The 26,881-nt window shown below is 36.8% G+C and overlaps 1 protein-coding gene across 1 annotated transcript in view; it reads left to right on the top strand.

The window, feature by feature from the left end:
- Window positions 1-26,456, top strand: part of PRKCI (protein kinase C iota) — a 73,476-nt gene extending 47,020 nt beyond the window's left edge. The window contains exons 7-18 of the mRNA XM_008705387.2: window positions 1,529-1,583; window positions 5,605-5,663; window positions 10,665-10,841; window positions 11,270-11,367; window positions 12,362-12,448; window positions 14,221-14,356; window positions 17,485-17,572; window positions 19,009-19,134; window positions 19,666-19,745; window positions 21,861-21,950; window positions 22,328-22,443; window positions 26,297-26,456. Coding sequence (XP_008703609.2) covers window positions 1,529-1,583; window positions 5,605-5,663; window positions 10,665-10,841; window positions 11,270-11,367; window positions 12,362-12,448; window positions 14,221-14,356; window positions 17,485-17,572; window positions 19,009-19,134; window positions 19,666-19,745; window positions 21,861-21,950; window positions 22,328-22,443; window positions 26,297-26,384 — 1,200 coding nt within the window. The 3' untranslated portion in view covers window positions 26,385-26,456. The remainder of the gene's footprint in view (window positions 1-1,528; window positions 1,584-5,604; window positions 5,664-10,664; window positions 10,842-11,269; window positions 11,368-12,361; window positions 12,449-14,220; window positions 14,357-17,484; window positions 17,573-19,008; window positions 19,135-19,665; window positions 19,746-21,860; window positions 21,951-22,327; window positions 22,444-26,296) is intronic.
- Window positions 26,457-26,881: the final 425 nt, after the last annotated feature.

The following is a 26,881-nucleotide window of genomic DNA, read 5'->3' as shown; positions in this document are numbered from 1 at the left end:
CATCTGACTCTTGATTTTGCCTCAGGTCATGATCTCAGGGTTGTGAGATCCAGCCCCACATTGAGCTCTGGGTATGGAGGCTGCTTAGGATTCCCTCTCTGCCTCTCCCTCTGTCCCTCCCTATCCCACCTTAAAAAAAAAAAAAAAAAGATCTGGGTGCATCTTTCTAAATTGTCTTCTAGAATGAGTATACCATGTTTATTCATAGTATCTTCTTTGGACATTGTGAATGAGGTTATTATTGGTGGCTCTATTACAATTATTTAGCTAGTTCATGTAAGCTCAGGAGTGAGTTTGTCGTTAGGAAGGTGAAAATCCCATCTTAAGGAAAAAAACATGGCCAAAAATTGTGAACATAATTTATTTAGGTTACTGTTGATATTCTTGAGTATTTTTTTTTTAAGATTTTATTTATTTATTTGATAGAGAGAGAGACAGCGAGAGAGGGAACACAAGCAGAGGGAGTGGGAGAGGGAGTGAGAGAGGGAGAAGCAGGCCTCCCGCCGAACGGGGAGCCCGATGCGGGACTCGATCCCAGGACCATAGGATCATGACCTGGGCCAAAGGCAGATGCTTAAGAACTGAGCCACCGAGGTGCCCCTATTCTTGAGTATTCTTAGGTGTTGGAATGACCTGTGTAAATTTATAAATGTGGAAGGAAAGAGGGATTGGATTAGTGACTATATTGATAATCACTAAATGCATTGTAAAATCCAGGGGCCTATCTTTAAGACAGCCTTAAAATTATACCTGTGTAGGGGCGCCTGGCTGGCGCGGTCTGTAGAGCCTGCGACTCTTCATCTCGGAGCTGTGAGTTTGAGCCCCATGTTGGGTGTAGACATTACTTAAAAATAAAATCTTAAAAAATAATTTTAACTAATGCTCCTTCCCAACTTTTCCCTTTCTTGTTGGTATTCATTAAACCTGGGTTCAAGTTTAATGCATTAGTAGCATTTTGGTTTGAATTAACATTTTTCCTGAGGTTATTGGCAGTGAGTTGGTTAAGTGAGTTTGTAGAAGGTATTTCTTTTCCTTATTTGGGTCTCTGGCACCTTTGAGAATCTTCAGAAAAATAGAAAACCCACAAAATTTTAGGCTCACAGACCATCTTGAAGTTCATCTCTGGTCTCAGCAAAGGAACTTATGGACCAGGGACTCCCTTTGTCGAAGATGTCAAGTGAGTGTATGGTGCTCAAAGGAAGAATAGTGTAGAAGAGAAACAAAGTAGATAGAAGTTTAATTTGATTTCTAACTTCAAGAAATTACTGAAATTACTTTTCTGTTTCGTCTGTTGTCTGTAAAATGTGACTAATGTTACCTCATTCACAGGAGTATTGCATAATTTCTTATAATTAAATATAAATTTCATATAATTAAATATAGTAATGCAGTTTTCACTTAAGTTCTATTCTTTGACGTTTAAATTGTAACATGCCGTGTCTCATTGAAATAATGTTTCTGAATTCATAGTGGTGTTGGGATTTAGAAAGAACCCACTGAGTTACTGTGTCTTTGGAAATGTTTGTAGGAACCAATGATGCCCATGGACCAGTCATCCATGCATGCAGACCACGCACAGACAGGTAAGAATGATGCTGGTAGGAACCAGTGTTCATCGACAGAGTATCATTTAAAGACTTCTTCTGGTGACTCTTTAAGTTTAAAACCATTTATGTTCTTCCCAAATAAGTTAGTTAACCCTGTTTTGCTGTGGCACTATCAGTCATAATACTCAACATATGCCTTTGGCATTTTAAGAAGACGACTATGTACAACAAATGACTCTTTTCTCTAATTCATATAATTTTCTTCTGAGACTTTTTTTTAAATTGCGCAAACCTAGTTTTTTCAACAACGAAAACACGTATGTGATTTTGTGGGTCATGTTGACTGTTTGGGTGATCTGTTTTTATTAAAAAGGTTTGTTATCAGACGTAGAAATTATGTAGAAGATACAGAGATGCAGCATAAAATATTCAAAAAAGACGTGTGTGAGTCTTTTAGTGTGAGTCAAATAGATACAGACCTTAAATACGTATCTGTGACGTTTGGAGAGCGATTAGCAGGGCAGAGTATACTGATCTTGGATGAATCAAGAAAGGGAAGGTGAGGGGGTTTCTCTGAAAGGACAGAATGTACTTTCTTGTTCATACAAGAAGCTGGTTATATGAAACGTGGGCTTTTTTTGCCTGAAGCAGCTTTGAGGAATAGAAACCTAGAGTTCAATCTTTGTCAGTTCTTTACTTGACCTGTATGGTATGGTACTTAGGAACATTTTGAGTATGAAGGAAGTGAAGAGTAAAAACCAAAGGCACCCTATCTCTGTGCCTTAGTCATACTAAAATAATTGAATGTTTAGGGGCGCCTGAGTAGCGCAGTCATTAAGCGTCTGCCTTCGGCTCAGGGCGTGATCCCGGCGTTATGGGATCGAGCCCCACATCAGGCTCCTCCGCTGTGAGCCTGCTTCTTCCTCTCCCGCTCCCCCTGCTTGTGTTCCCTCTCTCGCTGGCTGTCTCTATCTCTGTCAAATAAATAAATAAAATCTTTAAAAAAAACATAAAATAATTGAATGTTTATAGAGTCACCCTTATAGAAAGAATTAGTTTGTGAAGAGAAATATTTTTAAAATACCAAAAATATTTGTTAGAATCAGTACTTGGCTGCTAATTGGTTCTTGCTCTCATTAAAGATGAGGATTTAACTCATAAATACATACAAGTTATTACTAGTAGGACAGATACTCAATTTTAAATAATGAAAACTTATTCCGAAATAAAAACTTAAATCAAATTATGAGTACATTTTAAGTCAAACTCAGTTAATGGATCCTATGTTTTTCTCCCCCCCCCCCCCCCCCCCCCCCCGCCATTCTCATGTCTCTAACTTCCTATGTTACAATTGTTAGAAAAGTTGCATGTGTGTGTATTATACACAAGGATGTCAGCTCTAGGCAGTTGCAATGGACAGTCCCTTGCTAGTTATAAGCAGCAAAACTTGAATACATAAAGCAAGTCCAGTTGAAATTTGTCAAATGGCAATTCTTGTCTCATTAGCTGGGTATTGATGTTCTACGAGAAAGCTAACAGTTTTATTCTGATTTAATCTAATCATTATTAATTTCATTTAAATTAAATCTGGTGAGATAACTGCCTTTTTTTTTTTAACCAGAGAAAATCAAATTTAATAGCATACAGGGATAACTTATTTCATCTTGAGATAGCATAACCTGAACAATATAATTAAGAATGAAATTTAGAATACTTGGTAGTATTGTTAAGATATATTCTAACTCCTTCCATTTTATGGGCTAATTGTTTATTTAAAGTATAAATGATTAAGCATCTTAACTACTATTTTTTCTATTAAACATTTTGTCCGCTTTTAAATTTTTAATTAAAATGTCTAATTAATATGATTTTTTTTTTTTAAAGATTTTATTTATTTATTTGACAGAGATAGAGACAGCCAGCGAGAGAGGGAACACAAGCAGGGGGAGTGGGAGAGGAAGAAGCAGGCTCACAGCAGAAGAGCCTGATGTGGGGCTCGATCCCAGATCGCCAGGATCACGCCCTGAGCCGAAGGCAGACGCTTAACCGCTATGCCACCCAGGCGCCCCTAATATGATATTTTTTTGAAAAAAGCTTGTAGTAAAAAGATTTATCATGCCTTACACCTTCCACTCCCACTGACTTCTGAGAGACAACTCTTCTTCATCTTTTCTAGTTGTGCCTATAATATTTATACCTCTGTTTTTCAGTTTTCCAACTTTATATATTTTAGGCCATAAAGATTTAGTTCACAGTACCTCCCCCTTTTCCCTTCTCTTTCGTTTGATAGGTGCATTATGTTTTACTCTTGGTTACCTTTAAAAAAAAAAAAAAACTTTTCATTTTGGAAAATTTCCAACTTAATTAAAAGTAAACAGAGTAGTATAGGGCGCCTGGGTGGCACAGTGGTTAAGCGTCTGCCTTCGGCTCAGGGTGTGATCCCGGGGTTGTGGGATCAAGCCCCACATCAGGCTCCTCCGCTATGAGCCTGCTTCTTCCTCTCCCACTCCCCCTGCTTGTGTTCCCTCTCTCGCTGGCTGTCTCTATCTCTGTCGAATAAATAAATAAAATCTTAAAAAAAAAAAAAAGTAAACAGAGTAGTATAACAAAGCCCCTGTATCCATTAACCAGATAAAACAATTATCAATACATGGCCAGTGTTGTTTTGTCTACCCACTTCCTTCACTCCTGAATTATCTTGAAGCACATCTGTTGATTCCATATTTAATCTCATATCTTAGTTTTTTGTTGTATTTAAGTCAATACCTTGACTCTCCTTTAGCCATTCCTTCTCTTTCTTCCAACTTTCCTCTTTTACGTACATATTTTTTTTACATTGCCACAGTTGTTAATGTTTATAATCCATCCTGCAACTGTAACTACATCTTCCATATTTTGTTCACAAGTTGAATGAATCATTCAAAAGAGGAAATTCCTAATAATAAGGAATGAATAATCTATTCTTCTAGCACCATGATTGCTAATATTTCTTTCTTTTCAATCCTTGACACTCTTACAGCTTTTTATTCTTTTTGGAGTTTCTCGCCTTTATTGTTTTTATTTATTGGTTGGTTGTTTACCAAAGACTCATTTGCTTGTATCATCAAGATTTTTAAAAATTTTTAAATTGAAGAATAACATACAGTGAAGTACACAAATCATGAGTATATATCTAGACGAATTTTCAGAGTGGACCCTGTGTAATGACCACCCACCCAGATCAGGAAATAGGATCTACTAATATCCCAGAAGCCCACCATGTGCCTTCTCCCAGTCACTAACACCCCCTCTCCCCATGAGTAACCATTGTCTTAACTCCAGAGATTAGTTTTGCTTTTTCCCCAAACTTCATATGAATGGATTCATACAGTATGTATTTTTTTTGTATCTGGCTGCTTTTTCTCAATATTGTTTTTGTGAGATTCAGTCATGTTTCATGTAGTAGTATTTCATTTATTTTCACTGTTGTTTCAATTTATTCTCTTGATTTCCCCCCCACATTGGGATTATTATGATACTCTGTTATGAACATTCTTGTAAGTGGAGTTTGGTGCACATATATAAACATTTCTGTTAGGTATATAATTAGGAGTGGCATTCCTGAGTCATGTGTAACTGAACTTTAGTAGATAATACGAGTTTTCTAAAGTGCTTGTATCAATTTATACTTTCCCCAATAATGTGTGAGTTTGGCTCCACAAATCTTTGTCAGCACTTTCTGTGGTCCTTCTTTTTAATTTTAGTGCATCTGTTGAATATATAGTGGTAGTCATAGTTTTTTAATGTGTATTTCCTTGCTGCACAACTTTTCATGTATTTATTGGCCGTTTGGGTATCCTCTTTAGTTATGTGTCTGTTTTTGAGTGGCCTTTGTTGTGTTGATTTATAGGCATTCATTGTATTTCTTGACATTATTAGCCTTTTATCAGTTATATATTGCAAATGTATTCTCCCACTCTATGGCTAGTATTTTCACTATGTTAACGGTATCTTTGGATGAATAGATGTTCTTGATCTTTAATGTAGTGAAATACATTCATCTTTTCCTTTTTGGTAGTGCTTTTGGGCCTTAAGAAACCTGTTTTTCTCAAGACTATTGAAGATATTGAAAAGGCTGTACCTTCGCCCATTACTCTGCAAAGCTATCTCTTCATTAATTATATGCTCATTACATGATCTAATTCTGGATTCTCTTATTTTTTGTTATTTTGTTATTGGATATCATGCTTCATGATTACAATAGCTTTATAATAAGTCTACCTAGCAAAATTCTTCTACTTTGCTGTTCTGGGGATTGCCTTGACTACTCTTTCTGGCTTTTTGAATTTCCATGTAAAGTTTAGAATCATCTTGCTGGTTCCCACAAAATCAAGCAAATAAACAAACCAAACTGATAGACACATTTCAGAAAAAGTGACAATATGAAGTCTTCAGACCATGAGCATGATATGTTCTTTCACTTGTTTACATGTTCTTTAAACTGTCAATGTTTCGTAGTTTTCAGAGTCCTTGAACTGTAGCTATTGGATGTAAGTGGTATTATTTTAAAATACAATTGTCTATTTAATACCATTATATAGAAATAAGGTATTTTTCCCAATTGCCTTGTATCCTGACGCCTTGCTAAATTTACCTATTAATTCTGATAGCTTATCTATAGATACCTTTAGTTTTTCTCCGTCTATGATCATCTTATCAATGAATAACAGTGTCCTTCCTTCCTTTTCACGTCTATAGACTTATAGTTTTCTTACTTTATTGAATTAGCAAGTACCTCTACAGATGACCAAAATGATGTTGGAAAAAAGTGGTGATCAGATATCATTGTCTTGTTCTGTATCTCAGAGGAAATCTAGTATTTCATCAGGAAGTTTGATGTTTGCCACAGGTTTTTATTTTATAGATACCCCTTATCAAAATGAGGAAGTTTGTCTGTATTTCTAGTTTGCTAAGATTCTTGTTTATCATCAAAAGGTGTTGAATTTTATGAAAAACATTTTATGACATTTGTAGAGTTGATCATATGTAAATTTCATTAACTTTCAATTGTCAAGTCTATTTTTTATTTCTGGAATAAACTCCATTTGTCATGACATGTAATTCTTTTATATATTGGTGGATCCAATTTGCCAATATTTAGTTTAGGTTTTGTTTTTTATTTTCTTTTAAATATTAATGCGAGTCATTGACCTGCAATTTCTGTGTTTTAAATTGGATTGCCAAGTTTTGGTGTCATAAAATATTTTGGAATTTTCAGTATCCCTAAGAAGAATTCCTATAAGATTGCATTATTTCTTATATTTTTGAAAAAGTCCATCAGAAAAGCACGCTGGGCTTGACATTTTCTTTGTGGGAAGTATTTTAATTCTGTATTTTATGTCTGAATAGATCTGGGACAGTTTAGATATCTCTATTTTGTCTTGTGCTTATGTTATTCTTAGGAATTTGTTTAGCCTAAATTTTCAGATTTAGCGACATAATGTTGTCCATTTCTTAGGATATGAAGTGACATCCTTTTTTATTCCTGACAAAACTTACTGTGCATTCCCTTTTACTTCATCATTCTTGCCAGGGGGATATCAACTTATTAGTCTTTACAGAGAACTAGCTTTTGACTCTTCTCTATTGAATGCTTATTTACTATTCTAGTGCATTGATTTTTCCTCTGATGATCTCCTTATGCTTTTTTGTCATTCACTTTAAAATATATCTTAATCTCTTTTAAGATTTCTTCTTTAATCAGAGCATAATTTTAAAGTACACAGATTTTTACATATTTGGAAAATTTTTTAACTTCTAGCTTAATTCCTCTACAAATCAGAAAATGCATTGCATGTGATCTCTGTCCTTTGAATTTTGTTGAAACTTGCTTGAAGACCAAGCACATAGGCATTGGTATATGTTCCCTACATATTTTCAAATACAGTTATGTTTTATAGTTATTGGGTGTGATGTTCTATACAGGTCAGTTAGGTCAAGATTATTAATGTTATTGCATCTCTGTTCCCTCACTGACTGCTTGTTCTTTCTCAACCACAAGGTTACATTGTGGATTTGTCTGTTCCTTGTTTGTTTTGTTAGCTATTGCTTTATATATTTTGAGGCCATGTTATTAAATGCATACAAATTTAGAATCATAATATCTTCTATTGGATTAACCTTTTTTCATCATGAAATATCCCTTTCTGTTTATAGTAATGCTTTTTGCCTTGAAGTCCTTATGTTAAGTAATTGCTATATAACAAATAATCTCAAAATTTAATGACTTAAAACAAGATTTATAATGTCGTAGTTTCCATGGGTCAGGAATCCAAGCATGACTTATCTGAGTCCTTTACCTCAGAATCCCATACAGGCTACAGTCAAGGTGCTAGCAAGGACTGCTGTTATCTCCAAGCTCTACTGGGGAAGAAGCCACTTCCATACTTACCTAATTGTTGGCAGGATTCTGTTCCTTGCCACATGGGCCTCTCTGTAAGGCAGCTTACAACAAAGTAGCTGGCTTTATTTCATCAAAGCAAGTAAGCAGTAAGATCCAGAGAGAGTGAATACTAGCAGAACAGAACTCAGTCTTTTATAACCTAATCTCAGAAGTGACATCATGTCACTTTTGCCATATTTTTTTAATTAGAAGCAAGTCTCTACATCTAGCCCATACTCCAGGGGAGGGCATAACACAAAGGCATGGATACTAACTGGTGGGGATCATTGGGGGACATCTTAGAAGTCAGCCTACCACGGGAGGCTATAACTACTTTATCTTATACTGGGTTAGCTACAACTGTCTTTTGGTTAGTGATTACATGGTATACAGTTTTTTATCCTTGTACTTCTAACAACCTTTCTGTACCCATATACTTAAGGTATGCCTTGTTAAGGTCATATTGTTGGGCTTTTTTCCCCCTCTAGCCTGATAGTACTTGGCTATAGTATTTAATATGTTTTATTATTTATGTATTTTTTTACATTTAATGTAATTATATTTAAGCTAATTATTGATTTGTGTTTAAATCCTCCATTTTATGGAGCACCTGGGTGGTGCAGTTGGTTGAGTGTCCGACTCTTGGTTTCGGCTCAGGGTTGTGAGATCAAGCCCTACATTGGGCTGCACGCTCAGGACGGATCCTGTTTCAGATTCTGTCTTCCTCTGCACTTCCCATTTATCCTGCCTTTCTCTCTCTTTCCAAAATAAACAAATCTTTTAAAAAAATTTCTCCATTTTCGATGTTTTCTATGTCTCTACTTTTATTGTTACTTTATTTTTTTTTTTGCCTTCTTTTCAGTTAATTATTATTTTTTCATCTCTTTTAGCTTATTTGACATTGTTTTCTGTTCTATTACTGGACGTTCTAGAGACTGCATCTTATGTCTTTAACTTACTTAAATTCAATGCAAATTATTAACGATACTTTTACCCCTTCCCAAGATATGCAAGGACCTTAGAATAATTTACTCACTCTCCCTTCCTGCCTTTGGTGCTATTTCTTTTATACTTTCAATTTTTTTTTCATATTTTATAATTCTGTATATGTTCTGTGTGTATGTACTAGTGTTTTGGGTTTGTTTTAAGATTTTATTTATTTATTTGAGAGAGAGAGCGAGCAAGCATGACTGTGTGGGAGGGGCAGAGGGAGAAGGAGAAGCAGACTCTCCACTGAGCAGGGAGCCGGATGTGGGCCTCAATCCTACTTCCCTGGGATCACGACCTCAGCTGAAGGCAGATAGTTGTCTAACCACCTGAGCCACCCAGGCATCCCTGTAGTAGTGTTTTTAAATAGTCCTTATTTAGGTTTATCCACATTTTATTCTTTTTGTTGTACATTCCTTCCTGTATATCTCTCCATCATATGAGATTCTGTTTCTTCTTGAAGAACTCGGTATTTCCTTTAGTGAGAGGCTACTAGTGATGGGTTTCTTTAGTTTGTGTTTGTCTGCAAATGTTTTTATTTTACTTTCATTTTGAAGGCTATTTTTATGGGTCAGCAAGGTATTTTTTAGATCCTTTGAAGGTGACATACCACTAGTTTCTGGCTTCTGCCTTGTTATCGATTCTATGGAGGTATTGTGCTTTTGTTCCATGTCATTCTCTTTTATAGTTTCCAGTTAACCACATTTGAAGTCTGTAGATTGCCTTAATCTTCTTACCATTCTGTGCTTTCTTAATCTGCTCTAATCTGATTTCTTTCACTCCTCTTTATTGATCCTTGTTACCACATCAGATTTTTATTTCTAGATTTTTATAAATGACTCTTCTCTTGAAACATCATTCTCCTTCAGTTTTCATAATACTTTTTTTTTTTTTCTGATTTGTGCTTACTAGTTTTTCTCAATTTGCTCTTTGCTTTTCTTGATTCTCTTCACTTGAGAAAATTCATACTTAATTCTTATGGGTACATCTGTTGATTGTATGCAGAGGATTTTGCAGATATGTTAAAAAAGATTATCTTTGGTCTTCTCTATAAATTACCAGAAGCCCAAGTTTCTAGTTGTAAATGCATTATAAGGCTGATTTTGTCATTCCAAAGGAACCTTGGTAGTGTGTAGAAAAAAATGTTTTCCATTAGTTAAACTGCCTCACGCTCGTGTTCTGTGTATAGCTTCTAAAAATGTCTCTGAATGTGTCCTCCCGTTAGTTCAGATGTCATATATCAAGCTTCCAGTAGACTCTTTAATCTTGATATCCCATTGTAGCTTGTATCTTCAGGATGAAAAACCAAGCCTATTATCTCAACAGCTCTGTCAATCTTATCCTGTGTGCACACTTTGTTTTTCTGTCAGTAGTACCTCCAATCTCCCAGTCATCAAAGTTAGTGTCATTTTTTGAATTCACGTATCTTCATTGCCTCCAGACCCAGAATTCATCAGATCTTAAGATATGCTTTAACACTTCTCAGATTTCAACTTCCTGTCACTATCCCTCTGACCTCAACTCCTGAATTCATCCTACCTCTTGAGTAGTTAGATTATCTCGTTTGGAATGATGTAAGAAAATAATTATTAAGAACTTAAATCAGAAGATATTTTAAGGTCATCTTAGGTATAACCAGGTGTTAGAAATATACTGTATTATGCAAAATTCCTCCAGGTGTAACTCTTTGATATAAATGTTCTCGACAGGCAATGAATACCAGGGAAAGTGGCAAAGCTTCATCCAGTTTAGGTCTTCAGGACTTTGATTTGCTTCGGGTAATAGGCAGAGGAAGTTATGCCAAAGTACTATTGGTGCGATTAAAAAAAACAGATCGTATTTATGCAATGAAAGTTGTGAAAAAAGAGCTGGTCAATGATGATGAGGTAAGCACAATGATTTATTATTTCTGAACTGTTAAATTGCTTAAGTGTACTGTTTCAGAGAAAACCTCAATGTTTGTGTCTTATAATTTCAGTCTATTCTAAATATATGCTTCAAACAGATTACATAAGATAGATTGAATGTAATGTGATGATTACTAGATTTTTAAAAAATAAAAATCAAACCATATTATTCCCAAGGGAAAGTACTGGAGCTTTGTAAAAGGTTTTCGACCGTTTCATAATACTGAAAGATTTGTTGGTGGTGTTTTTCTCTTTGTATATAAGCTCTTATTTCATGATTATCAGTGCTTTTGCTGTTTAGTGTAGTTACTAATTGCGATTGTGGTAATTGAACTACTAAGGACAAATTTATCATAGTTTTGATGATAATTCAATTTGACATAGATTTCTTTCATATTTTGAAATAGGATATTGATTGGGTACAGACGGAGAAGCATGTTTTTGAGCAGGCATCCAATCATCCTTTTCTTGTTGGGCTGCATTCTTGCTTTCAGACAGAAAGCAGGTAAGATTGAAAGATAATGGAATGATTACTGGGCTTTACACATTTTGCTATATTCCACAATGAGAACTGCTTTCTACTATAAGCCTGAAGTGGAAGACATGGAGATGGACACAACAGTACTATGCTTAAAATTTCCTACTACTCAGACTCCAGTCCCTGATGTCATTTTAACATGGGATCAGCATCAGGAAATTACCCGCTTTAGGCAAAAAAAAAAAAAAAGGCCAGGTCATAAATATCTCCAAGATTCTAGTTTTAGTACTTAACGTTTCCTAAAGTTTAACTAGAGAGAGATCCTAACTTCTTTACCTTAAGTGACAGTTGAAAATGACTAATCTTGCAAATGCTAAAATCGGGGTGAGAGTGAGAGGCTCTGGGTTGCTAGTGGTACTACTTTCAAATAGAAGAAACAGTTTCCACAATTATGCTGGTCTATTTTCTTGTATCTTCTGTGATTAAACAGCTTTCCACTCCAGCTACCCTTTGTTTGCACCAAATTCCTGGAATGTTTGTTAAGGGTAAATCTATAGACTGCTCTCTGTGTTGTACGTGGTCTCTGCGGTGCTTAAAATGCAAAGTGACACTGCCTTCTTTTGGATCTTGGTTTCTTGTGCTCTCCTGTGTTTATTTTTTTTTAAAGCCTGCTAACATGTAAAGTTCTTGGATTTAAGCCCTGCTGATTTTCTTTTCTTTCTTTTTTTTTTTTAATTAAAAAATACTTTTTTTTCCCTCCAAGTTTTTATTTAAATTCCAGTTAGTTATCACACAGTGTAATATTAGTTTCAGGTGTACAGTATAGTATATCAGCACTTTCATACAACACCTGGTGCTCCTCCCAGGTACCCTCCTTAATCCCCATCACCTCTGCCCCTGCCCACCTCCCCTCTAGTAACCGTCAGTTTGTGCTCCAGAGTTAAGAGTCTGTTTCTTGGTTTGCCTTCCTTTTTCTCCCCCATGTTCATTTGTTTTGTTTCTTATCTCTTCTGTGTTTTAGGTTGTTCTTTGTCATAGAGTATGTAAATGGGGGAGATCTAATGTTTCATATGCAGCGACAAAGAAAACTTCCTGAAGAACATGCCAGGTAAATGTGTACTGTTTGTGTTAGATTTTTGCTGGAGGTGGGGGTGGTGGGGGTGGTGGGATGCTAGTTAGTTTTTTGTAAGTCATGTAGGGGCTAAGCTAAAAGTTAGTTTACATTATATAACGTAATGTATATTATATACATATATATATATTAATATAAGCAGTTGAAAGGTATAAACAAAGGGGGAACCTTTAGTTTACTAAACCCAGTTATTTTAAAATACTTTGTCTATTCAACATCCACAATTGAAATAATTGATAAATTTACAAACACTTATTCATCTAAGGTTTGCAGTGATCTCGGACAGTTTTTATTGATTATTATTTGTATATACTTGAGAGTAATCAGATTATTCTTCTGTAATTATAATCTCTGAGTTGTTCTGCCTTTGGCTTTTTTTTTTGGCCCCTCTGCTCTCACACGTGTTGATAAATAAGAGAAAATATCATTAAATATTATTTATTTGTTTATTTTGTGCCTTTAATTTGATATTATTATATAAGATTGTAAATTGCTTATATGTTGGGGGAATTAGGTAGGGAACGATCATGGCCTTGGATAAGTTTAATCCATCTGTGCCATGTTTTGTTTTGTTTTGTACTCAGAATTAGGAATAATTCTCACCCTTTTATGTTCCATAAGAGTAATGCAAGAATGAAGCATATGAATTTGTATATGCATGTAATAAAGGTTAAAGATTTTATTTTTATAAATACTTGTTTAGTGGAAATCTTGCTAGGACATTGATTATTTCTTGTCAAAAAGAGATAATATCCTTTCATTGATTTTATAAGAAGGTAGAAATTGTACTAATCTAACCTCGGGCCTAACTGTGTTCTGTTAATTTCCTGTATGTTCATTTCCTGTATTTAGTCTTTATTAAATGATCACCCTTCTCAGCAAAGCCACAAATGATAGTTCTAATTGTGACCATAACTGTATCTGTTCCTTGTTTGTTCAGTTGGACTTGGGGAAAGTAGTTTTTACTGTATTCAAGTGCCAGTTCTGGTTTTATTTCATCTTTACTTTTCCGGGGAACCAAAGTACAAAATACAGGCTCAAGTTCTCTATGCATAGAATTAAGTAGCTGAGAAGGTATGTGTTATGCACCTCCAAACATGATCATGGTAACAGTTACCAAAGTAGCCATAAACGAACTTGGGTGTTTCATTTTCATTATTAAGGTGAAAAGTTCTGGTTATCACCAATGAGTTAGTGGCAGTTCTAAAAAGCTCCTTAATATTAAATGGTATGGTTGTAGAATAATTTATTTTAATTCCCTCTGTAGAATTTTGGTACGGATTTTATAGTTTGAATAGAACTTCTAGTATTTTTTCTATTCTAGGCGAATCAGTGATTCTTGGGATTTGGGGAGATCGTTTGTTTCTTAGAGAAGTGTCGGAAGCTATATACACCATATGGAGATGCACGAGTACACATGTACACACGCTGTGCCTCCGGTTGCAGCGGTACGGACTGCCTGAAGTCCGCCAAGGACCCAGATTAAGAACTTCTGTTCGAGACTTGCAAATTAATAATTTTATGAACAGTATGAGTTTAACGTAGGCTGGAATTTCTATAATTGTGTTTTGGGCTCAGATACTTTAAAGTGGTACTTCAGTTTGTGTTTTGGTGGTGTTTCTAAAAACATCAGTGGAAAAAAATCTTTTGACATGATTTTGATGTTTTCATTTGCAGATGGGGGTAGGACTTCTAGAAATTTAACACAATTTAAAAATTTGAATCAAATGCGTTATTTTTCATTTTAGATTTTACTCTGCAGAAATCAGTCTAGCATTAAATTATCTTCATGAAAGAGGGATAATTTATAGAGATTTGAAATTGGACAATGTATTGCTGGACTCAGAAGGACACATTAAACTCACTGACTACGGCATGTGTAAGGTGAGGGAAATTTCTAGGTAATCAGAAGGTCTCAGCAGCTCATAAAATTGTTTTGGTAAAATAACAATATTTAAAGTTGAGGAAATGACTGCTACTTGGGATACTTTTTGGGATTTTAGCACAAGGACAAATATACGTATTTTCTAACCATTTACAAAATTTGGTATTTTCTGTGAGTGTTATATTTACTATAATAAGAGTTAATTTCTTTTTTTTGTCTGTAACTTTTTATCTTGAATGTCGTGATGCCATAGAAGAAAATTTGGAAGTAAAAATTGTTCGCAATCCATGACTTTAGCATAACTACTTGCATGTCACCTTCCAGTTTTTGCCATTTAATTGTAACTCTTGATAATGCATTCAAGATTTTCCCAGGAAATCATCATTTTTTTTATATTTAAGGTTAAATATCTGACATAAAGTACAGTAGAACAAAATAAGAATTTCAGTTACAATAAGAATCTCAGGACAATGTCCTTTATTTCTTGGTACTTTATTCTTTTTGTAACAGTATTTCATTTAAGGGTCCAGTGTTTTTCCACCAAATGTGTAGGGAGCTACTCTCCTTGTTAAAAGTAGCTGGGATAGAATTATCTTCACACCGTAATATGGCAACAAGCATGTAAATGTGTGAATTACACTTCCCCATTCACCCGAGGGAAATGCCTCCAGAGCTTGGAGATTATTTAAATGTTAACAGTAAGTAAGACACTCTAGTAATACTGAAGATTTGACCTTATCTGTTCAGCAACATTAGAAAAGAAAATCTTTACCTAAAGTATTTTTGCTTTTAGGTACAAAACTCAGACATTTATCTTTTCTTATATTAAATTTCTGTATCCTTAAATTTTTCTATTACACAAATCTTATTTTAAGATTTTGTTGATTTATTTGAGAGAGAGAGAGAGCATGAGACGGGGGAGGGGCAGAGAGAGAAGGAGAAGCAGACTCCCTGCTGAGCGGGTAGTCCAACACAGCCTGATCCCAGGACCCTGGGATCATGACATGAGCTGAAGGCAGACGCTTAGCCCACTGAGCCACCCAGGCGCCCCTCTTGATCACTTTTTTCCCCAGTCGATTTTTTTCTTATTTCAAAAGGAAAATGACAATAACAAAAGTCTTATAATTTGTCAAAGGAAAATAAAGCTCAACAACAACAAAACCATGAAGAATGCTAACCTTGTTATCAAGTGTACACATTAAAACAATAATGAGACTTCATTTTTGCATGCCAGGTACTGGTTTTTAAAATTATAATAGTCACTTAAAAGAGTTTAAAGAAATGGGTACTCTCCTGTATCATTGGTGAGTGTATGCATTGTTACAATCTTTTGGAAAGTAGTTGGTGGGGAAGTATCAGGATTCTTCAAGATGTACAGCCACACTCTTTTATCTAGTACTTTTGCCTCTGGCATATTCTGAGTAAATATTTTGGTCTATGAGGAAAAGTTTATGAGCAAAATTTTTTATTGTAGTTTGTGATAAATATTACAAATATCTAAATGGCCGCTGGTAAGGAGAATGATTAGGGAAATTACGGCATGACCACAGAACAGAGCATTATGAAGTCATTAAGAAAATGTTTACCAAAGTTCATAACAATGTAAAATGTTTATAACATTAAATCAAGTTCTAAAGTATAGGATTGTCTAATTCTGTATGTGTTGTTCTGTTATGTAGCATTGCACATTTATTTTGTTTACTTTTACATATTTTTTAAGTTACTATAATGGGCATGCATTACTTAAAACTGAAACTCACAAAAATGAATTGTCTTTCTCTTGCTTGCTTAATTGTATATTTAATGTTATTTAGCTTGTTTTTAAACTATCTTTTTATTGTTTTCTTCTTTAATTGCCTTGTAGCCAGCAAATGGTCTGAATGTTACAGGTTCTTTGAAAATATATTGATTTTCTTTTGTGACTTAGTATTTGATCAGTATCCCACATGTACTTAAAAAAAGATATGTAATCTCTTCTTTGCATGCAAGGATTCTCTCTGTCCTTTACACTCTCTTTCCCTCCTCCCTTTCTCCTCACATGCACATAGATTATACATATTCTATAAGTACATATGTTATATTTAGCTCTAGCTTTTGTCTAAATCTTAAGTCTGCTTACAAAAATTTTTTTGTATGATATACATTTTCTGATATAAACGTGTTAAAATCACCTGTCATGATTGGGGATTGTATTATCAGTTCAGGCTACTATCTCAGTATACTGTAGACTAGGTGGCTTAAGCAACAGACATTTATTTCTCATGGTTCTGGAGGCTGGGAAGTCCAAGATCAAGGTACTAACAGAACCAGTGTCTGGTGAAGGCGCTCTTCATGATTTGCATGTATCCTTGTATCCTCACATAGCAGAAAGAGAGAGGGAGCTCTCTTCCTCTTATAAAGATACTTATCCCATCAGGATTAGGCTCCAACCTAATGACCTAATTACTTCCCAAAGGCCCCATCTCCCAGTGCTATCAGATTAGGGCTTCAGCATATGAATTTTGGGGGCATATAAATGTTCGTTCCATAGCAGGGATTGTGAAATTCTCCTTATTTGTCTATTTTTACTCTTTGTATTTTGAGACTGTGTTGTTAGATGCATACAAGTTTGTTATAACTTTTTGGTGATTGTTCCATTTGTCATTGTGTAGTTTCTCTATTTATACACATTAGTATGTTTTGCCTTAATTTTTTCAATTGAGATACAAAACCAAAAAAATTTATGCCTTAGGAAATACAACCAGAAGGAAAACATCATAATGCCAGCAGTGCTTGTGTTAGGAGATGGGATTTACAGTGCTTCTTTTCTTCATAAAATATGATGATTCCTTTTACTCATACAATTTAAATTTTTGTATTAAATTTTTACTTGAATATAAATTACTTCAAGTGCAGTTTTTATCTTAACTCTACCAACATCTAATGAGGACAGGTTTTCTTTAAGCTATTTAATGGCAACCTGTGATTTTAATAATATGGACAACTATGCTAGTGATATTTTATTTCAGCTTAGTATATTAGCTATAGATGCTGAGTTTTTTTAATAGATGAAATAAAAGAGGTGAATTTAGAAGATAATTTTCTATCTTATTATATCTTTTTTTTCTTTTCTTTTTTTTTATAAAAGGAAGGATTACGGCCAGGAGATACAACCAGCACTTTTTGTGGTACTCCCAATTACATTGCTCCTGAAATTTTAAGAGGAGAAGATTATGGTAATAAATAAATAGGTGGCATTTAGCTATATGCTAGATGGGTGGTTAAATGTGGTACCAATTGCATTATAGTATAGTATAGTATTTAAATACTAATCTTATTAATATAAACCTTGATCCCCTTAAAACCTACATGAAAACCCTAAACTATGAAATCGGAGACCATGGGACCTTAGCAGTATTTGGGGTACAGATTTGAATAATATTTTATTAATGGCAACACTAAAAATATTAGGCACTAATATAAGCAGTTTACATATATTAATTAAGCCTCTCAATAATCCTAGGAGTTAAGCACTGTTAATTTCCATTATACAGAAAGTTTAAATAACTTGCCCAAGGTCATACAGCTAGAAAGTGGCAGAGTAGGGATTTAAATTTTAGCCATGTGACTCTAGGGTCATGAACCCCTAGAAGATTGTTCATATTTCCTGGGATGTTTCCTCCAGGAATCTGAAAAATGAGGGAAAGATTGACTGCTTGTCCGGAACCAGAGGATATATTTATCTTAAGAACACATTTGACTTCTTGGGTTCTGGCCCTCTGATTTCAGCAGATGTAAAGGAGGATGGGTACTTCCGACAGCTGCTCATAATCTGATTCCAGGGTCCTTCAAGGATCTTTAATCAGCTAGCAGAAGATCAGGTTTCAGACCAAGGAAGGTTATTCTCAAGTACAATTTAATTATATCCTCAAAAACAACATGTTAGAAACAGGTCATGAGTCTGAAAGTACAGGCCCCTCTGATTTCAGCAGACGTAAAGGAGGATGGGTACTTCCGACAGCTGCTCATAATCTGATTCCAGGGTCCTTCAAGGATCTTTAATCAGCTAGCAGAAGATCAGGTTTCAGACCAAGGAAGGTTATTCTCAAGTACAATTTAATTATATCCTCAAAAACAACATGTTAGAAACAGGTCATGAGTCTGAAAGTACAGGCATATTTGGGGAAAGAAACTTACGTTTCGTTTCCAATATTTTATTTTTTATTCTTTATTTTTGAAGATTTTATTTACTTATTTTAGGGAGAGTGAGAAAGAGCCTATACAGGTAGGAGGAAGGGCAGAGGGGGAGGGAGAGGAAGCGGGAAGGAATCCCAAGCAGACAGCACTGAGCCTGAACCCAACGCGGGGAACAAACCCATGACCCTGAGATCACGACCTGGGCTGAAACCAAGAGTCAAGCGCTTAACTGACTAAGCCACCCTGGCGTCCCTCCAGTATTTTATTTTTAAAGTAATCTTTTAGGTACCTCCCCTTGTTAAGTGAATTATTCCTATAACCTTCGGTGCCTACCATGATAGTTATAATGCATTTGGAGTTTAGTTTTTTCATTATGTTTATTTTTTTATTATATGATAAAATGAATCTCAAGTTACTGACTTTCAAGAATTGCAGAATAGATAATTCGTTGCTTCAAAAAATTTCTTTTTTGAAGGTTTCAGTGTCGACTGGTGGGCCCTTGGAGTGCTAATGTTTGAGATGATGGCAGGAAGATCTCCATTTGATATTGTTGGAAGCTCTGACAACCCTGATCAAAACACAGAGGATTATCTCTTCCAAGGTAATGTACAGTATTTTACAGAGATTCTCTGTGAATAAACCTATTCCAGGGCATGAATGAGGATGGCTCACATTTTTACCTCTTAATGTGTACTTCTTAATATGTGAGTCTTCAATTTTTTAAAAAAATATATCTTCCTACCTCTGAACCTTCAGTCCATTTACCAACTGCTTTCTTATACTCGAATATAACAAAGAGGTTCCTTCAGATTGTATATCACAGAGATTAGAGGAAGGAATCCTGTGGCTAGAGAGGACAGTCTCTTCACGCGGACCCCGAGGGTGAGCGTGTAAGTCCAAGAACAATGAAGAAAAAGTAGGGTCCCCAAAACATAAGAGAATCGAAAGGTGAAAAAAAGGGCCCACGATTGGAAATACAAAGAATCGAACTGGATAAAAGCAAGCAGACGCCGAAGTAATATATGTAATGTCTTATTTCTTCTGCTGGAATACCTTATGTACCTCGTAATAAAAATGTGAAGCTTGAAGCCACGTAAAAGTTAAACATAATGCCATAATTTTATTTTTCTAGTTATTTTGGAGAAGCAAATACGCATACCGCGTTCTCTGTCTGTAAAAGCTGCAAGTGTCCTGAAGAGTTTTCTCAACAAGGTAGAAATTGCACGTAACAATCGCTAGTGGTTTATCTGTATGTAAATGAAACTGTAAGTCGAAGTTCGGGCAGAGTCACATTCCAGAACATCAGAGTATGTAATTTTTTCAGTTAGATCTGGAATTTGTCTCTTCACCAAAGAGTAATTTGACAGCGGGAGAACCTGACATGAGTTGTCCTTTCCATTTTGGCAATATAATTCACCCCCAGCTATTTACATATGGTGTTTTTAGTGTAAATGATAGCGTACCATGTACACAATTAGGGAACAATTACATCTTGGGGGATCACCTCAGTCATACTTATAGCTCTATTATCCAGTGTTCTTTGGATTATTATTCTTAGAGTCTCATTACTTCTTGAGCGCTTGGCAGCAGTGTTCCCTACAGATTATCACGTCAAAAGCCCTAGCTAAAAGTCAGAAGAAATGAAATGCCATCGTTGGTCTTAAAAAATCTGAAAACCATTCAATTATTTGTTGTGGTCTGTAGGTTAGAAGAGTTTTAGGATCTAAGATTATGATTCGGAACAGTTTTTACTCATAACACTTTTAACACCAAATGTGTAGGTTTTTTCCATACCAACAACCAATTCTCCAACTCTCCGGACATGCTGGGTGTCCTAGAATTCATTTTTTTTCTCACACTAACTGCCCAGAGTTAGCATCAGATTCCAGGGGCTTAAGGGCTCAGTCCCACAAGACTGTCTTCACTTCGGATGCCAGTCACAAGTACTGAGTACCCCTAGTTATGTCTGACTTGGCTACACAGATGGGGGTTCCCACAACCTTCCCCCTTCAGGTTCAGTAATTTGCTGGAACGGCTCACAGAACTCAGGGAAATAGTTGACTTACTATCACTGGTTTATTATAAAGGGTACAAATGCACAACCAGATGAAGAGATAGACAGGGCGAGGTCCAGAAGGATCCTGAGTACGGGAGCTTCTGTCCCTGTGGAGTTGGGGTCTATCACCCTCACAGCACATGGATATGTTCACCAACCCAGAAACTCTCCAAACCCCAGGGTTCAGAGGGTTTTATGGCGGTTCCGTGACATCGGCATGATTGATTCAATCACTGGCCATTGGTGATTGAACTCAATTTCCAGCCCCTCTGAAAAGGAGGCTGAAAATTAGAACTCTCTAATCACATGGTTGGCTCCTCTGGCGACCAGATCCCATCCTGAAGCTATTACATGCCCACCGAAAGTCACCTAACTAGCATAAACTAAGGTATAATTGAAAGGGACGTGATATGAATAACGATGTGTCTGTGACTGAGGAAATGACAAGGGTTTTAGGGGCTCTGTGTCGGGAACCTGGGACAGACCCCAGATACACTTCGTATTGCCTCACAGTGATCTTGGCAATCATAAATCTTATTTTAAATAAATCGTAGGTTATAAAGTAGGTTGATATGCATTTAACTTCCTAGGTACGTATAGATAAGGTAATGAGGAATTTTAATAAAATAAGAAATTGAAGCTTTTGAGTACTTTATATGAAGAAAGATTTAAAATGGAAATCTAAATATTACACTGAAAAATGAAGGTGAGAGGTTTTATATTGAAAACAAAATGTCTTTTATTGGAAAGGAAAATAGTAACATGTTCTCATTCGTAGTAATGAATAAGCCGTGACTTTTTATAAGTTGCAGCCCCGTCTCAGTCCAGTGGTTCACATAACGGTTGTATCATCGTACGCAGATTATGGTTTGTTGCTGTATTTGGGCATAGGGCTTTTAAAATGAGCCACGAGCAAACTTGTGAAGTTTGGAGTCTGTATATTTTGACCAGCACTCTAATCTATGCCAAAGAAATATCAGGATGCTGCTCAAATGATTCTACTGCTTTTTCCTCCCATTTTTCTTCAGCAAGAAGTAGTGACCTGTGTCCACTATAATCTCATGATAGCTGGACAGAGAGCCGTGAGGAAATCTTACTTGTCACAAGCTTCAGACACCCATTTAAGTCTAGTGTTGTACTATGTAGAAATGAAAGGCATTCTGATTTCAGATATAAAGGTATCATAATAGACACAAAACCCAGGTCACAAAGGTGATTTATTCTGAAGCATGATATCCATCCACTTCTTGAAACATTTCTTCCCACCATAGGACCCAAAGGAACGATTGGGTTGTCATCCTCAAACAGGATTTGCTGATATTCAGGGACACCCATTCTTTCGAAATGTTGATTGGGATATGGTATGTAAATTTTCATTGTTTTCTATATTAGGTTTCATTATTCTCTTGGGCCACATTTTATTATCTTAAAAAGATTGTTGTAAAACAAATATATCACAGCCTCAGTAACTTAAAACCACTCTCTGAAGTGCTTTTTAAAAAGCTTTTAAAACAATAAAAGCTTAGAATACGAATTTAATGGAGCGGGTTGTAATATTAGTAAGGCCCGCATCAGTGTTCAGTTTAGTGAATAATTTCCATCATTGTGAATACCGTAGAGCCATTGCTAGGAACTCACTGGGGTAGGACAGGGGGCATCTGAGGGCAGAGGAGCAATGTAGAGGTGGCATTTTTCTGAGAACGTAGGCTTGAGCTGTCATCTAATATGTCTTTTCTAGATGGAGCAAAAGCAGGTGGTACCTCCCTTTAAACCAAATATTTCTGGGGAATTTGGTTTGGACAACTTTGATTCTCAGTTTACTAATGAACCTGTCCAGCTCACTCCAGATGATGAGTAAGTAATTCTATAGACGGAGATATTTCTAAAGTTCTTTGAAAGTTTCATTGTTAATGGCTACACAGTGCTTCATTCTCACATTATAGTATAATTTATTTAGCCATTCAGTTATGGGATATTTGAATCTATGACACTCTTACAAATTATAACGACTGCCCTCTTCTACTTTGCCTTCCATGCCTTATCTCTAATTCTCACGACAACCTTGAAAGTCTACTTACTGTCCTCCCCGTCTTACCGACGGGGAAACTGAGGCTCAGAGAGGTGAAGCAGAGTTTCACAGTTGCCAGGTGGCAGCGTCAGGACACAAACCCTAGTCCGCCCGAGGCCCACGCTCTTGCCGCTGCCCTGGGCTGCCCTTTTGTGCAGATGGCCATCTTTGAGTCCCCGCGTGTTACCTTAAGACAGATTCCTAGAAAGGGAATGAGGTCCAAGGGGATCAAATATTTCAAGCTCTTGATGTGTATTGCCCGACTGGTTTTAAAAAGATTACATTACCCTACCATGTCCAGCCAGCAGTGATCTGACGAATTTTTTATGTTCATGTTGCATCTTTTAAAAGTATGGTTTAGAATAATTTGGGCACATTTGATCGTTTACCTGTCATTACAGATTCGTTCTCTGATCTCAAGGAGGACCTTCTTCCTGGGCAGTATTTTTACTCACATCTTGTTAATTCCTATCACATTCCTCATGCAGCTCTTCCAGACTCTGTCCATTTTAGAAGCCTTCAGTCCTACCCCCGCGTCCAGCACCGTTAGGGGACCGGCCTTGCCTTGACTTCAAGGATTGGGGACCTCCTGGTGTGAGCTTGCTCCCTTTTCCACTCTCACCAGACCACCGCGCGGCTCACAGTTGCTCTCTTCCCTCCTCTTCCTTCTTCCCTGTGCTTGGATGTCCCTCGTTTGCAGGGAGTGCTCCATTTCCCTACGTCTGTCTCCTTAGCTTCTGCCAGGATTTCATTTTGTCAGTTAACGTTCATTCTTCCACCTCCTTTAATTTCTCTTTTCCGGCTGCTTTTCTGCTACTTATCAGCATGCTCAGAAATCCTAGTTTTTCCCCAGAATCTCAGCACATCTTTGAACCGTCACATTTTCTTCCCTCATTTCCTTTTCAGAATAGTTAATAGATGCTCTTGGTAAAAGAAAAATAAATAAGCAGTATCTCTATCAAACTCCTTCAGGATAGTCAACGTTGATTGTCTTATGCTTTCTTACTACCAGCACTTGAACGCCTTACAATTTAACCTGTTCCTTCAGCATCCAAAAGTTGAATTGACTTGTTAATTTCTGATTTTTAAAGCATATTGTGATCAGTCCTCATCTCCCCTGATGTCTGTACAGCATTTGGTGCTCATGGCCTTGCTTTGGTTGGCGCTACCCATCCTGGTTCTGCTGCATCTCTGTGGCCACTTGTCACCCTTTTTTCCCTGTCCCCTTGAGACTGGAATGTTCCACAGTTCTGTTCATGTTAGCCTTCTCTTTGCTATATGCAGTTTGAACCTTGGAGATTTCAGCCAGGCCCACAATATTGATACCAGCTATTTAAGTGACTCCCAGCTAAACTGGCAAATAGTGTTGAGCGAAAGGCACTGTGCTAAGTACTAGACATTGAAAGATGATTAAGATGTAGGTCAGTCTCACAAAACGTTTAATGTCTTCCAAAGGAGAGAGATGTGTACCAATATCATTACTTCTGACAGCGTCATATATTAGAAAGAACACTAGATTCCATCAAAAGACAGGAATTTGAATCCTGACACCACCTCTTACCAACCGGGTAACCTGAGTTTGAATTTCATAACTTCTCTGAGCCTATTTGTTCTCTTACTGCCTGCATCACGAGGCTGCTGTGAAGGGTAAGTGAACAATGATTCTGAAGCACCTGGCCTCCACCTGGTACTCTCCTGAGCTGCACTGCTATCTGCTTGTTTAAACATATCCCCTAGGGGCGCCTGGGTGGGCCAGTCGGTTAAGCGTCAGCCTTCGGCTCCGGTCATGGTCTCGGTCCTGGGATCGAGCCCCACAGTGGGCTCCCCGCTCAGCGGCAGAGTCTGCTTCTCCCTCTCCTTCTGCCCCTGCTCATGTGCGCTCTCTCTCTCTCAAATAACTAAATAAAATCCTTAAAAACAAAAAAAAAAGATAAACATCTCCCCTAGTTTGTCGGCTACACACTTCAAACATACGAAATCTAAAATACTTTGAGTGACAGCTCTCGAGGTGCCTGGCTGGGTCAGTCAGGAGAGCGTGCAACTCTTGATCTCGGGGTCATGATTCCGAGACCCATTTTGGGCATAGAGATTTAAAACAAAGAAAGAAAAGAAAAGAAATGACTCTTTATGTTTGCTTTTTTTATTGTTCTCAATCTCTTATTTTTATTTACCTTTTTTCTGCTCACTGTGCCATCTTATATTCGTTCAGACTCAGAGTGTCCATGATTATTGACTCTTCCTTAACAAACGAGAACACATCCGGCTGCCAAGTCCTTGTCTGTTCTCCCTTTACTTCATTCCTTGCATCAGAGCCTTCATTTCCATTCCATGGCCATGAGTCCAGTTCACGTCTCTTTCCGATCGTACCCAGAATATTACACCATCCTCCTCATTGGGCATCTTCTTTGCTCTGCCAGCCATTCCGCACATCTCAGTAGTGCTCCCAGTTCTGTAACCCTCCTTGTCAGAAGCCTCCAGGCACTTCCTGCTTGCCTAGCAGATAAAATCTGTCCCCTTGGCCAGCAGTTACGGCCCTGCCCTCTCCTCCCGCCTGCCTGTCTGGCCCTCTCTCACTGTGCTCTAACGCAGATGCTGTGTTCTGGCCAGTGTGCGTGACTCTGCGTTCCCTGATGCTGTGCTCTTGTCTTTGCTCGCGCCGTTCCTCCGTGCGCATCCTTCATTTTTGCATATTGAGATCTTCTCCATCTTTCCGAGCTGCCTCAGATGCAGCCAGATCTTTGACGAATCAAGGTGAAACGCCTTAGTGTGAGCATCACTGGCTTCTTGGAGCTAGCCATTACCTTCCCTCCAGATCATCTGCCGTCTGACATGCTTCTGTTCCTGTGCTTCCAACTCAAGTAAATTACTTGCATTTTCTCAGACCCAACATCTGATCTTTCATAATTCCATTTGGTAAGTGTTTATACGATGAACGTTGGCGTTCTCAATTTCTCTAACTAGAAGTCACCCTTTTTTTCTTTTTCTTTTTTTTTTTTTAGAACTGTGGTTAGATCAGGCTTCGCTGTCCTTTATGAAACTTAGCAGGCACTGCTTTCTCTTGCAGCTTTTTGTTACATGAGATACCTTCCCTCCTTGAAGGAGGGGACTGTATCCTGTGTAACTTTGTGCTCTGCAGTATGGGGTGTGCATTTAAGTGTTAAAACATTCAGTAGTACTACTCTTATTGCACCTCCCTGCGGTGTCCTCTCCTTATTTCAGGTCTTTCCGGCTACCTGCCCCTATTGCCTTCTCCTTGCGGTTAACTTCTTCTGGGCCTTGTCACCATCTTCCTGTTGAGGTGACTACTAAATTGAATTCAGACCTGGATGTTCACCTATAAGTATGAAAGTTGTTCAGGTCCAAAGTTAACATTAGCTAGACTTGTGACAATTTGCGACTTTTTAATTCCTAGCCTTCAATTTTGGACCACGTTGGGATTGTTAGTCTTCTTTTATTTTCAGTACTCTTGGTTCTTCTAGAAAATGTTTTGGAACTAATCTAAACATAGATTCCCCCCCCCATAAATCATGTAAATTAGCCTAATTTTTTGGGTTTTTTTCCATTTTATTTTACCCATTAAATAAATAAAAAGGTAAAGAAATCTAGGTTATGAAAATTAATGTATTTTTCTTTCAACAGTGACATCGTGAGGAAGATTGATCAGTCTGAATTCGAAGGTTTTGAGTACATCAACCCTCTTCTGATGTCTGCAGAAGAATGTGTCTAATCCTCATTTTCCAACTATTCCTTCTGCTTGTGTGGCCATTTAATGCATGAATAAACTTGTTACCAGCCTGGATACAGTGAACCATTTTATATTTTTCACCCCCCCAAAAATCACTCAGTATCTTCTGTTATTGGCTGTAAGAGTCAATTATTACATCTAACTGTGAAAAAGAAAATGAAACTACCTGTTTCCAGACAGTCGTGTCAGCGCTTAACTCTACTGGTAATCCAGCAGCCCACTGATGAGTCATGAAGTTATCCTTTTTGTTTAAAGGCAATACTTAACCACTGCTTTTAAACAGAGTATCCGTTGCATTAAGGCACCTGGTGGGACATTACGTCATAAGCCTCCCGTGATTTTTTTGTCATTCCTCATTCACTTCACCTTGAAGTGTTTAATTTTGATATGAAAGAATAATTCAAAAAACAACAATTTATTATATTACCTATTACTTTCTGAGTTGTGTTTAAAAATTCAGCTGTAAATTTTATTGCCTT

This window comes from Ursus maritimus, unplaced genomic scaffold, assembly GCF_017311325.1.
Source record: "Ursus maritimus isolate PB19 unplaced genomic scaffold, ASM1731132v1 scaffold_4, whole genome shotgun sequence".
Taxonomy (NCBI): domain Eukaryota; kingdom Metazoa; phylum Chordata; class Mammalia; order Carnivora; family Ursidae; genus Ursus; species Ursus maritimus.
This window is presented reverse-complemented; position numbering and strand designations above follow the sequence as displayed.